The 15,084-nt window shown below is 39.4% G+C and overlaps 1 protein-coding gene across 1 annotated transcript in view; it reads left to right on the forward strand.

The window, feature by feature from the left end:
* Positions 1-15,084, forward strand: part of RBPMS (RNA binding protein, mRNA processing factor) — a 108,062-nt gene that overhangs the window by 44,506 nt on the left and 48,472 nt on the right. The window contains exons 3-4 of the mRNA XM_060763812.2: positions 2,809-2,847; positions 3,378-3,440. Of these exons, the coding sequence (XP_060619795.1) occupies positions 2,809-2,847; positions 3,378-3,440 (102 nt within the window). The remainder of the gene's footprint in view (positions 1-2,808; positions 2,848-3,377; positions 3,441-15,084) is intronic.

Below are 15,084 nucleotides of genomic sequence, written 5' to 3' on the forward strand. Positions count from 1 at the left end.
GACAAGTTATAAATACTAACCTCTAATGATGAATTCAGATTTTGAATAAAATTCAAGAAGGCCTGTATGCAGTGTGTTTCATGGTAAGCATTCTGCAAACCTGGATGCACCTTCTGGTTGCTGTTTGAAGCCTACTTTAGGTAATAGCAGAACCTCCATAGTCCCACATCCCTTTCCTTCCTGTGCATTGCTTGGATGTGCTTTTGCTGAAGTCATCGTCCCTCTTAGTGCAATAAATGTCACATTCAAGGTTTTATTACTAGATGGTGAAATGTCTCATCTTTACACATCATACTTTAATAAACATTATGAATTATTTATTGTGTGTAGGATTATTTATCTCTCTAATGCTAAAGTGCTTTAACTAACTTCATGGCTCTCTTTCCCAATTTATTTTTGTTGGGTGGTGGTGGGGGGGGGGCAACATCAGTGCCACTTTTCTATACTTTGTGGCACTTCAGATGCAGGTATGGTACATTCCCCTGTTTGGAGACAAAATGTGTGCATTTATATCTTGAGCTGCTTCTAGTCATCAGAATGTCTTGGATTATTGTGTCTGTTTAATGTGAACACTTCAGGTCATGTTAAATATACTGTAACAATTTTAATCCCAAAGAGAGAGCGAGTCTAAATATCTTCATTTTGACTTGCATCCTGGCATCCCTCGAATACTTGTTCTGGCAGAACTGTTTTGGGAAAGCATCAGTGACTATTATTCTGCTCTCTGCCCTCATCTCAGAACTGTTTGCATGCCTAGCAAACACACCTCACATTAAAGAAAATGACAAAATCTGTCACATTCAATAAGCTTGAAACCAACATCAGTGCATTATACAAAGATGAGCAATAACCAGCGAAGATAGTTCCTGTCTGAGACAGACGGTATGGCATTTGGGGAAGTAGGGAAACAAAAAGAATTCTAAAGGACTGAAGTGACGGAGGAAGTGGAGCACACGGAGGAAGAAACTGAGACAAATCCACTAATTAAATGTGAGCTCACACTGAATGTAACGACAGAAACAGCTAACATAATTCTGGGCAGCATCAACCAAGCATCATGTCTTAAACTTCTACAAGATGAAATGAGTCTTGGATTTGAAGACAATTTTCAGCTTGCTGTCTAGTTTGCTTAAAGAATTGCTAATATTAAATAATGATAGGTTGTTGCAGTTAGATTTGGATGGCATGCCTTTATGTGGTACAATAAGTTACAAGTCAATACTGATTTTAAGAATCACTTTGTTAGTGACATGAGATTTTGAGAATTTGGAAAAGGTACAAACTCCAAGTGTGTCCCAAACACCATTGTAGATAGAGATTCACAAACCTCTTAAACTATCATATTCTGTACCATCAAACCTCCTTTATAGCTAAAAAGTTCATAATAAACCTTCTGATCACAAAAAAGTAACTTGAAATCTCTGATCGAAGTATTCGTTCCAGTGTGCATTTTGTGTATTTGTCCCTTCTAAGACATGAGATTTGCTACTGTGAGAAACAGATTGAATGGTCTAGATGGACATTTGGTATTCTCTACCAAGGCTATCTTTGTGTTCCTAGATTGGGAATATCATAGTTTGAAAGGGATGCAACATATATGTTATCATCCCTTTTGGAAATACATGACTTTTTAGAGACCATAACCTTTTGGAAAACCAATAATCTCCATAGTGTGACCCTTTTGGAGGTGAATTGGCATTCATACTATTTGGAATAAGCATAACCTTTTTGTAAAGTATGATCTTCCTAAGAAGAGTTAAATACATGTTTTAGTGAATCTTCTTCTTAGTGGTAAACATCAACTAGTATTCATGCAAGGCAAATTAGGCTTCTCGGTTGTTAGACCGATATCTCTCTGAACTGCCAGGGACAAAGATATGCCAAATGCACAAAATATATAGCAGATTTTCAGACGTAGTATTTCAGTTTTCCAAAAACCATCTATTCTCCCATAAATTATATTGTTTTTAAATCATGCTCTCAAGAGACCAAAACGAGACAGTCTTTGTTAAAAGTAACATAGCTGATTTACTTACAAACTTCATGTATTGAGCATATAGATGCATTTCTTATTGGTTGATTGTTTAAACAATCTGTTCTCTACAGCATTCTGTCTTAGTCTGTTCTGTGTTGCATCAGACTAACACTCTCTTTAGTCTAATACATTACTGAACATTGACTCTAAACAGACTGACTATATACTGCAGTATATTGAGACTGACTACAGTAACACAGGCAATTGCATACTGTACTGAGTGACTTCTAAACTGTACTGCACTGACTTCTAAAATGGAGTCTCAGTCTGAATAGTCCCAGATCTGTGTGTATATATATTGATATTTGCAATCCTTCCCACAACCTCAAACAACATAGAGTTAAGGGAAACCTTATATCAATACACACACACACAATATAGTAAGCAATAACAATTATATACATAACAAATAACTAGTATAGGAGACTTGTAGAAGGTTGCTATTTCCAACAATTCCATTCAAAGTGGAAAAGTTAAAGTAGCAGAAACACATTTACACTGAAATATTTGTGTGATGCTTTCAAATTATTCTGTGTGTTTTCATAGATTTAATCCACTGTAGATCATCAGATTTTGGATAAAAGCAGCAAAGGTGGCTTCTTTTTCTATTGTCAATAAGCCATACGACATACCCACTCAGTCCTTTTTTTTTTTGATGAGGTGACAAATCACTCAAATAACAATAGAATATATTACAATGTTGTTATAGATTTTTATTTATTTAAGAATCTTTTCCCATTTGGTACAATACATGTTTTTGTTTCTTTCTGCAGGGTTATGAAGGCTCTCTTATTAAACTCACATCCAAGCAGGTAAGCTTATGAAGCACTGAATTGCTTAACATAATTCTCTCCAATGCATCTTTATATTGGGAATGGCTATAAACAGTAGATCTAGAATTACATTTTGGCACAAAGTTTCATAAACCAGCAATGTTCTGATAGTAAAATCTCCACCAGTTTGTGGGCCAGTATACATTTGTAGAGTTTAGCGGAGATGTCAGAAACATCAGTTAGGACTATACAGTTGTCAGCTGAATAAAGCTTATGTAGTTGATGACGTGCCTTGGTGGTTAAATAAACATGCAAAGAATCTAACGATAGAAATGACAAAACAGTCTTCACTTTTACTCCTTTCACTTGGTATGTTATGTGTTGGGTGGGATTGTGCCTGTTGACCGTGTCCCACCCCAGTTTTGCTGTTCTGGGTATTTGTGAGCAGTACTCTAAATGTGACATTTCCAGGCATTGATTGTAACATATTAGTGCATCATTCAATTAATCTGCTCAGTTAGCGAAGCAAACTAGTACTTAGTACTGACCTTTCTTTTACTCTCTTCCAGCCTGTGGGCTTTGTTAGTTTTGACAGTCGCTCAGAAGCAGAAGCTGCTAAGAATGCTTTAAATGTAAGTACCTGGTAACCATTACTCACACTTTGTTACATTGGAACTTTAATAGCTGCAGTACCGTATTTTGTACTTCTGCATCACCTAAGGTTGATGATAGGAACTCCACTTCGAATGCTCACCCCATGTACTTCTGCATGGAAAGAAGGGATGTGCAGAAGAAATGGGCTCTAGGGAGGGACTGTGGAGTAGGTGTGGGCAAACCCAGACCCCGGGGGTTGGATGCGGCCCCTTGGGCTCTTTTCTCAGGCCCTCCTCTCTCTCACTATCATATCCTTCCTTCCTTCTCTCTTTCCTTCCGCCTTCCCTCCCTTACCCCTCCTTCTTTCTCCCTCCCTCCTTCGTTACCTTTCATCCTTCCCTCTTTCCTCCCTCACCCTCTCTCTTTCCCGTTCCTTCCTTCTTTCTCTTTTGTCTTTCCTTCCTTCTCTCTCTCCTCCTTCTCTCCATTCCCTTCCACCCTTGTTTCCTTCCATCATTCTCTTCCTTCTTTTTTCCTTCCTCCTTTCCTCTTTGGGGGATGTTTAGTTGGGAAAGTAGAAAGGGAACATGAGAACAATGTTTCAAGATTTCAAAGGGTGTCCCATTGAGGAGGAGAAAGGGGGAAACTGACTTTCTGCTGCACTAGAGACCAGGGCACAAGAAAGCAATGGTTTCAAATGGCTGGGAAAGAGATTCAACTGAAAAGGTTAGGAAGAACTTCCTAAGAGTACGAGCTGTTGGAGGGTTGCATAGACTGTCTCAAAGTGTGGTGGAGTCTCCTTTTCATGAGGCTTTTCCACAGAAGCTGTCTATTGGGAGTGCTTTGATTGTGCCTTCTTGCATGGCAGGGGGTTGGACTGTATGGCCCTTGGGGGTCTCTTCCAGCTCTAGAATTCTAGGATTCTTTATCAGGAGTAGGCAATACTTGTTCTAATGGATACACTTTTTCCTCTCCCATTCACCATCTTATCCTGATGAACCCTTTTGGGATCCAAATGTTTCCTGTCTTTCCTTCATTTTCTGCCTTTGAAAGAGAAGAGGAAGGGGAGGAAAGGGCAAGGAGGGTACTTGAAGAGAACCCTATCTCCCAGCCTGCCCACCCAATTCTAGCCGGGGTTAGAAAGTTAGAAGTTTGCCTATGCCTGATGTGGAGTAATCTGCATTTAAGAGTAACGCCGTTCACAGCAGGTCCCATTGAACACAGTGGAGTAAAGTTAATAGGACCCTGAGTTTAGGAGGAAACATCAGCTCAGACACTGCATTGGTAAATGAGGGGTAAATGTACATTTTTGGCAATAAAATCAAACAGCTGGTGATTGTTTCCATAGTGGTTGTGGTGGAGTGAAAGCTCAGCAAAGGTAAGAGCTGTAATATTACTAGAATGGTCCTACAAAGCACCCCTAGATATTGTAAATCATTCATCTGGTCCACTCCAAAAATAAACCAGTTCCACCAGCTATGGTTTAAAGAGAGCTATAGGGCTCACTTGTTAATGTATATAATTGTTTATCAGCCAGTATAAGGAATGTGATAGACCACCCTTTGAATCCACCAAGCCCAGAAAACAAATTGCTGAAAAAATAGGTATGTATTAGTTTATGGGGAGCCCCTGGTGGCGCAGCTGGTTAAACCGCTAAGCTGCTGAACTTACTGACTGAAAGGTTGGCGGTTCAAATCCAGGGAACGGGATGAGTTCCCACTGTTAGCCCCAGCTTCTGACAACCTAGCAGCTCAAAAACATGCAGATGTGAGTAGAGCAATAGGTACCATTCCAGTGGGAAAGTAACGGTGCTCCATGCAGTCATGTCGGCCACATGACCTTGAAGGTGTCTATGGACAACAGCGGGTCTTCGGTTTGGAAATGGAGATGAGCACCATCCCCCAGAGTCGGACACCACTGGACTTAATGTCGAGGGGAAACCTTTACCTTTTATTAATTTATGGAAAATCCAAAGAAAGTAGCTGTTACTATAAATAATACAAATAAATAATGGTTACAATAAATTAATATCAGATCTCACTCTCCTTTTCTTCTAAAATATTCTCTCCAGATCCTTCTGTTCTAATCAACCAGCTGCCTCTAATCCTCCTCACTCACTTGCTGACTTTCTGAACTGATGCATATGCCACCTATTGTTTCATTCAGCCCTCGAGGGCTGACAAGAGATGGAGGAAGCCAGTGCTAATTACTGGAGTCTGGTTGTCTGGAAGGGGGTCTGGGACCTCACTTTGTTTGTATCATTATTTGTAGATTATTACTTATATCTAGCGTAAAATTGATGAATTTTTAAAGAAAACTAACAATCTTCCTATTGATTGTGGCAAGGAACATAATAGTAAAATACAACAAGAGTTTGAAATTCTATTTTAAGATTTCTAGCCTTTAAAGATGAAAAAAAATCTAAGACTTAATCAGGGTCTGTAGTGTTTTATGTATTTTAAATAGTTTGTAACCATTTTAAAGAAGTGACTGGCTTGACCTTATTGGAAATTACTGAACGAATAAACAACAAAAATGGTTTTAAGGGTTTTATTTATGTATTTTTAAATAGTGTTTGGTTTAATTCTGTTTTAATTTTTATAGTCTTTAAGTTTTGTATTGCTTTTAGCACTGTTTGTAACTTTGAGTCTCTGTTAAGAGAGAAAAAATTGCATATAATTAATTAATTAATACAATAAAAATAATTAACTCATCTCCAGTGGTGTCAACATTGCTCACAGGTGGGCCAGGAAAGGAAACTGATCTTCTCAAGAATCATATTCACAATTATCAAGTGTAAAAGGAAAGGAAAGCCCAGAAACGCCTGGCCACACCAAAGCCACTCATTAGCATCCTTTGCCCATTGTTTATATCTGCTGGTAGCGCACAGGCTGCTTCCTTCACCAGGGTCCACATCTGCTTTCCACAGCCCTGCATTCCTCCACTCATCCTTCTGTCAATCTGCCCTTTGCTCCTTTCTTAGAACAGCTTGGTCACAAATGCAAGAGATTTCCAAAGAAAGCACAATGTTCCTTTCTGTCTGCCACCCCCTGCCCCTCATAGTGATGAGCATTTTCCTGTTCCAAGAGGGCAGAGAGCAGTTCTTTCTTCCATCCCAGGACTGAGGCACAAGAATATTCCTCCTTGGTTTATTCTGATATATAGATTTATACAGCATAAACCAGTATAAATCTTGCTAGCAGAATGTGAACAACCCAAATGCCATCCAAAAGAAGAAAAGGATATTGGTGTGTGTGTGTGCGCACACACACCAACATCCTTTTCTTCTTTCGGATGGCATTTGGGTTGTTCATGTTCTGCTAGTAAGATTCCTGAGATATTGAGTGCACATAAAGTTCAGCCAAGTCTTAACATGCTTAAAAAATGGGATAGTCTGGTTTTAAAGGCTGTCACGGTGAGAAAGTAGATGTTCCAAAATGGGCTAACTTGGTTTAATAAATAATGATTCAATTCCATCAGTGGGTCAAAAAATACCACCCACTGTGTGAGCAGCCAAAGAAAAGCCAAGCAATTTTCATGTCTTCAGATGGACCTTATAATTATTATATTCATTTATTTTATTTGTATTCTACCTTTCTTCTAATATGAAACCCAAGGCAGTTCACATCAGTTAAGAAAGACAACACCCATAAATAAAAAAATAAAAAAGTAAATAAAAACACAAAAACGTGCTTTTTAAAAGTTACAAAAAAGTAACAAATAGCTATTAAATGCTTCCCAATGTAACAATGCACTTGCCTAGATGGGATAGATCTTTTAGTATAGAAAAGGATTGAAAATACAGCTCTCAGTGTCATCATGTCGCTTAAAAAAATATGTGGGGCAGCCGCATTTGGAAAGCTCTCTGCATTTCTGGTCACCACAAATGGAAAAGCGTTGGAAGAGGTCAACCAAAATGATGTGGTTGTGAGAGTACTCTTTTTACAAGGAAAACTTGCATCTAGTGTTACTTAGTTGAGGGGGAAAAATACATCTAAAAGGGAATACAATAGATGTTTCTAAAATCATGCACGGTGAGAGATATTGATTAGAAATATTTTTATTTCTCTCTTATAACACCAAGACTTGGGATCGTCTGATGAAAATTATTAGGTAGGAAATGAGAACAGAAGTAAAAAAGAGCTTCTTTATAGAAGATGTAATTAGCTTGGGATGTTTGCTATTTGAGGTGTTAGCAGTAGGTGGTAGCTTAGATGTCTTCAAAACTGGATTAGATAGAAATAATGTTTCTACTTGTCGGACTATATGTTTCCTCAGGGTTTCAGAGGTACCTCCATGGTAGGACTTGCACTATTAGTAGTCAAGGAACAATAACAAATGGTGACTGCCTTCACAATGGTTTTTGGGCTTTCGAAAGGCATCCGCTTGAGTAGTCTAGCAACATTTGGGATGGACAGACGTAGAGCTCCAAATGCTTGTGGACTGCATTTCCCAATGTGCTTCACATCCGCTTGTGCTGAAGGGAATGATAGGCCCAAAAAGATGTATTCCAGGGAACCTTCAAACTCTTCAATAAGAATTTCTTAATTTACGATAAGATTCATAGATGCCCACCACTGATCTTAGTCTGCATTTCACAGTACTGAACTTAGCCAGATCTGCACTTGGAGTTTGTGAGAGGTTTCCAAAGCTTAACATATCTGGTGAGTGAAGGCTGCAGAATGTGCTTCAGAATCATCCGTGATTCAGAGGAATATTTCTGCAGGATACGTTTGTGTCTCCTAGGAAGAAAAATGAAGGCTTTTCTGGGAGAAATATTGTGTTCAAGCATCCATGCACAGCCAAAGAATCGACTTCAGTTTTGGCTTGAATAATAGAAATCCAAATACCTTGAACTAGTGTTGCAGAAAATAGTGGAAAGGTTCCAGTTTTAATAACGTGATCTAAATTTTTGTGGCTTTCTGAGAGGAAGGGGAGTCATCTCTGATTAATCTTGTCTTTTCAGTCAAGTACATACTGTCCCATGGATTACTTGTGTTGAACATGTTAATCGTGTACCGAATTGCTAAAAATGAAGCTATGGAATATACTTTTGAGAAGTCTTTAAAATAAGCTGCCAGGAATGCAAGTGCTAGGAGTACCTCAACAGGAATTCTTTCCACCAGTGAAATATGCTTGCATTTCCATAGATAACACTTTAAGAATTTGGTCCAAAAACTAAACAGCGTGTTTTGCATTTGTAGTGAGCACATTCAGAAAAGACAATAACTGTTACCAGCAAGGTAGCACTCCCCAAAGGTATGTTGCCTGAAACTCCTTGTCTTTTCAGCTTTGAGCTGTTTCGCCACAATTTTGGGGAGTGAATTGCCCGCCTGGACAAGCAGGCATGATACGTTGGTATGCCTTTCAAACAGCTCTGAATTCAGTCAAGATTTATCTACCATCAGGTTTGCATAACCAAAGCTGTATGTATTCTGTGCAGTGAACAAAGCAAATACTGTGCAGAAGAAACCTGAATTTTGCAACCTATATATGTCATACAGATTGAATAAACTTGCATTGCATATCCTGGGTGTGTATGTGTGTGTGTGTGTGCACGTTTTTGCTATCCATGGAATGAAACAAAGAATAGTATAGAGCAGTGGTTCTCAGCCTTCCTAATGCCGTGACCCCTTAATACAGTTCCTCCTGTTGTAGTGACCCCCAACCATAACATTATTTTTGTTGCTACTTCATAACTGTCATTTTGCTACTGTTATGAATTGTCGTGTAAATATTCGATATGCAGAAGGTATTTTCATTCACTGGAGGAAATTTGGCGCAAAATACCTAATACGCCCAAATTTGAATTCTGGTGGGGTTTGGGGGGGAGGGGATTGATTTTGTCGTTTGAGAGTTGTAGATGCTGGGATTTATAGTTCACCTACAATCAAAGAGCATTCTGAACTTCACCAACAATGGGATTGAACCAAATTTGACACACAGAACTCCCGTGACCATCAGAAAATACTAGAAGGGTTTGGTGGGCATTGACCTTGAGTTTGGGAGTTGTAGTTCATCTACATCCAGAGAGCACTGTGGACTCAGACAGTGATGGATCTAGACCAAACTTGGCACGATACTCAATATGCCCAAATGTGAACACTGGTGGAATTTGGGGAAAATAGACCTTAACATTTGGGAAGTGTAGTTGCTGGGATAGCATTCTGAACCCCACCAATGAAAGAATTGAGTGCAACTTCCCACACAGAACCCTCATGACCAACAGAAAATACTGTGTTTTCTGCTGGTCTTTGGTGACCCCTTTGACAGCCCCTTGCGACCCCCCCCCCCCGGGGTCCTGACCCCCAAGGTTTAGGAATGCTGGTATGGAGCAAAGGAACCCCCATTCTATTCTCATAATGCTACTCAGAAGCAAAGGCCAGAAGATAATACCACTGTTTCAAAAAGGTGCATCTATACTGTAGAATGAATACAGTTGGACCCTCAATGCTATGGAATCGTGTGGACTGTGGTTTTATAAAAGTCTTTAGCGTTCTCTGCCAAAGAGGACTGGTGCTTCACCAGACACCAACTTCCAGCATAGCATTGAGCCATTCCTGCTAAAGTGGTATCAAATTGCATTTGTCCTACCATATTGATACACCCAAATGAAAGGTTGAAATATTCACAAAATGCTAAAATCCGTGTGTGGATGGAATATGCACAGCCTGGTACATAGCTCGAACTGGAAGTGCTGTGCCTTCTGTTAGCAGTATGTTGCTAATCTGGAAGGCCTCCTGTATAGTGTCAAATCCTGCATACAGTGAGTTCTGTAGATAAATCTGTAGTGGATGGTTTTGAGGACTTATGTATACAGTCTTTTTGTTCTTTTCAGCTTCAATTCTACTAGACATGAGCATTATTGCTGTTGACTGGTTATCTGGTATTAGTTTCTCGCTAAGCAGGAAAGTGCACAGTGATCAGTTCTGCTTCCTAGGAGTTTCCTCTGGTTTGTGTTTAACCTAAAGGGGCATTTTACATTCCAAAGCCAGTGGCCTGCTTGTATACGGTCAGGTGCCACTCAACACATTTTTATTTGCTAGGCAACAGAAATTCACAGTTTTGTTTCCTGGGAAGGTATTCTCCATTTTATTATTATGTAGATTTAATTGTTGCAGTTTGAAAAAACACCTGCATGCTTTTTCAATATTTTTGATTTTATTAAGTGACAAAGTGACAGAATAAAACATTTTTAACTGAACAAATAAACTCACCAGGCACTGTATATTGTTTCCCCAAAAGAAGGATTTGCAGGGTTTATATGAAATCTTTGATGTATAGGTTCACAGCATGAGAAAATAACAATTAATTTACCATTCAACTAAAGCCTCTCTCCGTAGGTCCAGATGTGACCGTGGAGAAGATAGAAACTCCCTGCTGTCATTGATGAAATGTCATTGATGAAGCCATGTTGAAAAGAAGCTTATTTATTTTTATCATCATTTTACAGTAAAATTCCATAAGTACAATTTCCCAATTATTTTTATACCAGGCTTCAGTGGGGAGTTGCTCCAGTTTCCCCCCAATTCTGAGCCATTATCAGTCTTGCATCAAAACAAAAGAGTATACCCTTTTGATTTCATGCTTCATATTTGCCACAAAATATGGAGAAATGTCCTTTTTATGGTTACCTGGAACTGCTTGGTTTGTAATTTGACTTATTCTCTGAAAAATCTTTTTCAAAATTCCGAACTATTGGGACATTCTCACCACGTGCAAAAATATGTACCCACTGCCCCATAGTTCATCCAGAACATTTATGTGTAGCATCTAATGCTTTCTTGAAGCTTTCAGGGTCTGAATATGTTGATTAATTCAATACATGTATAGATTTTGATACTGATGTTTTAATGTTTGCTTAGGAGTTTTCTATTAATATTTCCCATTTCCTTAGCATGAGAGGTTTTACATGTGTTTTATGTCTGCTCTGGAGATAAAGCGGAGTATCCATTGTATTTGGATCCACATTGTTTTAAACGTTCCTAATTGATCTTGAATTTGTTAGCTGAACCTAATGTTTAGCCTGGATATTTGAAAAATGTATACTATCCTGAGATTTTTAGTGAATGTTCAATTGTTTAGACATTTTAAAATAAACCAGAGCCCTTGCCTAGATGCATTAAAATGGCTCTTGCAATGGAAAAGCTGTGGAAAACTTTATTTTCTTTTTCTTTCATTTGCTGTCTTATGCCACAAAATGTAACACGGGACAACTATCTTAGTATACAGTTTATTTGTTGGTGATTTTTGTGGTGATTCTATCTTTTTCCTCTTTTCCCCTCCATACTTGTATTTTCTATCTGTTGATCCTCAGGCTGATACATACTCTGTTTGTGTTCAGGATTTGCTGATGTTAGTATACAAGATGGGACAAATTTGCCATGCGATTGAGTAAAGACCCAAGTGGTTTCACGATCCATTAATTTCAGAGCATGTTACACATGAGTGGCTTTCTTTGACTCCGGACCACTGAATTTCAAATGAAAAGCACAAGTGGCTTGGATGCCTTTGTTTTTCAATGTCATCACGTATAAGGATTTTGCCTGATTCAGAACTGAAAACTTATTGATTTTTCACTTCTAAGCCCAGTGATGAATTTAGACAGCTGTGTAAAGTACAACTGCCAAGCACTGAAAAAATTGCTTGCATGTTACCAATCTGTGGGCTAATTCACACGTACATGGTACCTTATTGCTTGGTCACTTATTCAACTAAACATTGATGGTATAATCTTCCTCTGTTAAAAATACTGGGTTTTGAGATAACGTGAGATGAGGGAATCATGTGACTGTCCACCTATTGTTGAACTGCATGTCCCATCATTCCTTACTGTAGGCCATAGTAGCTGTGACTGAGAGGAATTGCAATCCAACATCATTTTGGAAAACTGTACAATTCCCCACCCTTGGTGTAAGGAAACACGAACTAAAGCTTTGTACTGGATATGTTTCCTGGGCACTCATTTCTTGACATTTTATCCAGTGGTGTCTGGTTTTGTTTAGTCCAGTGGTTCTCAACCTGTGGGTCCACAGGTGTTTTGGCCTTAGACTCCCAGAAATGGTAAACTGGCTGGGATTTCTCAGCGTTGTAGACCAAAACACCTTGGAAATCACAGACTGAGAACCACTAGTTTAGTCATTCCCAAATGGGAAGAGGAGCAAAGTAGGAGCAACCAGACAGTAGGCTATCAACATTAGTCAACAGTCTGGCCAACTATTAACAAAGCATTGTGAGTCAAGAATCAGAAGCCAAGATGACCTGCCTTGCTTATTGCCAACTATGTTAACCAACCCAGTGAATCCTGTATAAGAAAGAAGATCTCTAAACTTATGAATAGCGTGTTTTTCAAGGTAGATCATTAACATACCTCTATGTTCTTTTTAATAAAATCAGGATAATGTTGTTTTTTAAAGCGTATTTCCATAAAAACTAATCACACCTTAGAAGCATTTCTAAGGGAGAGGAGCATTTAGCTCAGATGCATTAAAATGTACTACTTTGTCATGTATGCGTGTGTCAGAGTTCTGGAAAATGTAATTGTCGCATGTATAGAGTTAACCTAATTATTGATGACTCTCTCGAGTAAAAGACTCTCTTAAGTTCAGGCAGTAATCACTTTAGACTCTGATAAAAGCCTGCAGTAAGTACTCCAGTTTCTCACTCTGTTTCTTGGCCTTCATTTTTTATGTACAGTGTCTTTTTGGCTCTGCTAATCTCCAGGGATCAGAGCAGAGCAGAGCAGGATACACACTACCTTATATGGTGCTGATGCTAAAGATGTTTTAGGAATGCGACTTGCTCTCAAGCTTATGGCCCCAGTTTGCACTGCCAAACAAATTAGGTCATTTAAACTTTTGAGGTTTTAAAATGATGTTGGAACTTTAATTTGGAACAAGAAACTGGTGTTGTTTTTGTTAAATGGCTTAGACTCCAGGGGAGTTTAGGTTCGTAGTTTTTCAGACTTTTTATTACTCTTGCCGGTTTCTGGGTGCTGTCTTTTTCTGGCTTGAGATTAAGAAGACGACCTGAAGGCCCACTAAAGATCATATCTGTCGGGGTTTGCTTTAAAATAAGCTTCGCTCTAGGATACAATAAATGTGACACAATGCTTAGTTTTAAGTGTGTGTGTGTGTGTGTGTGGTACCACTTGAGGTTAGCTGCAATCAAGACATGAAACATTAATTTTTCCAGCGTGGCTGCTTCAGAGGATTGGTAAGACAGTCATATCCAACACATCCAAGCAATGAAGCTTTCTTTCCCTAGAGTACACCATTACATCTTGTCTGTTCGAATCTGGAGGCTGATTCTCTGCATCTAGAAACCTAGCAGGTCAATGAAAAGACTGGGCTGATAGTCATTGGAGGGAGAAGCAAACTACCCTCCCGTTAATTAGTTTGGATCAGGAGATCCTTTCCAGAGTATCATTAGCAGTCACATCACTTGATTATTCTGTGGCTTAGATTGTTGACCTTCCTTTTCTCTACTTTCTTTGGCTTTATGTTGCCTTGAAATTTTTAGCCCCCCTGAACGTTGACCAATGGAAACTTAAACTGAAGGCTCGTAAGAGTTTGATCAGGAATCACTTTACTCTCAAACTGAGGGCAGGAGAGATGCTTCTGGACTTTGGTTTCTAATACAAACATTTTCTGGAGTTCTAGATTTGGAGAGCAGCCAGAGTGATGGGATTGCAAAGGAATAACTTGAGAAGGAGGTTCAGACCATGCTTCCTACCAACTGCCTCTCTGTTCCAAATCATCACCCTCTCACGCTACTTTCAAAAGGAAAAGGTGTTGCCTAGATCAGTGCTTTTCAAGCATGGCTTCCCAGAGTACTAGGGGTAGGACTACAATCCCCATCATATCCCTAGTCAGTGGTCTTGTGCATTTATATAGAATTGTTCTTCGTTTTTGTTTGTTTTATTCATAGGGCCCTGTTTTAGTTTTTGAGTGCTTCTTCTGAAAACAAGCTCCTTTCCGAATGAGGTCTGAAAGAACAAAAATTTTCGGACCATTGGCTAACATGGGCTGCTTTCCCAGGCTCCCCTTCCCCTCAGTTTTAGGGCTATAGGGGTGAAAATCACCACACATGGAGGGGCACATCTACCACTTTTAGCCCACCATGTTTGGTAACATTTAGGTCATCCCCTGATTTTTAGGGATTCTTTAAAACATTCCTTCTCCCCCCCCCCCCCGGCTCCGCCTTCTAACTTCTCCAGGAGCAGCAGCAAGAAGGAGTCAGGGCAGGGAGGGCATCCTTTTTTCCTTCCAAATGTCAAAGATGTTCCACACATAAAACCCAGTACCCACACCTTCTATTTCATTTCTTTTTCATCCCCTTTCCATCATTTTTGTCAATGGCATGGTTTGTTCTTATATCCTTCATTACAACCTGGATTAAAAACATCAGTTACTTAAGATACCACTATTTCAGTGATGTTTTCCCCTCCATCTGCACAAGAGAACTGAGGTTAAAGACAGGGCTTAAGATACCAGTATTTCTGTGATGCTTTCTCCTCTGACTGCAGAGCAGGCGAGGCAAAGCTGGCAGCAGGCGAGGCTGAGGGTGTTCTTATCTTCTTATTGGCCCAACAGGCAGGGCTCAGAGGTAAATAAATAGCACACTGCAATGCTCAGTGGGCCTGTGTGAGGAGCGTCATGTGGCCCGAAAATAAGGCGAATA

This window comes from Anolis sagrei, chromosome 2 (genome assembly GCF_037176765.1).
Source record: "Anolis sagrei isolate rAnoSag1 chromosome 2, rAnoSag1.mat, whole genome shotgun sequence".
Lineage (NCBI taxonomy): Eukaryota > Metazoa > Chordata > Lepidosauria > Squamata > Dactyloidae > Anolis > Anolis sagrei.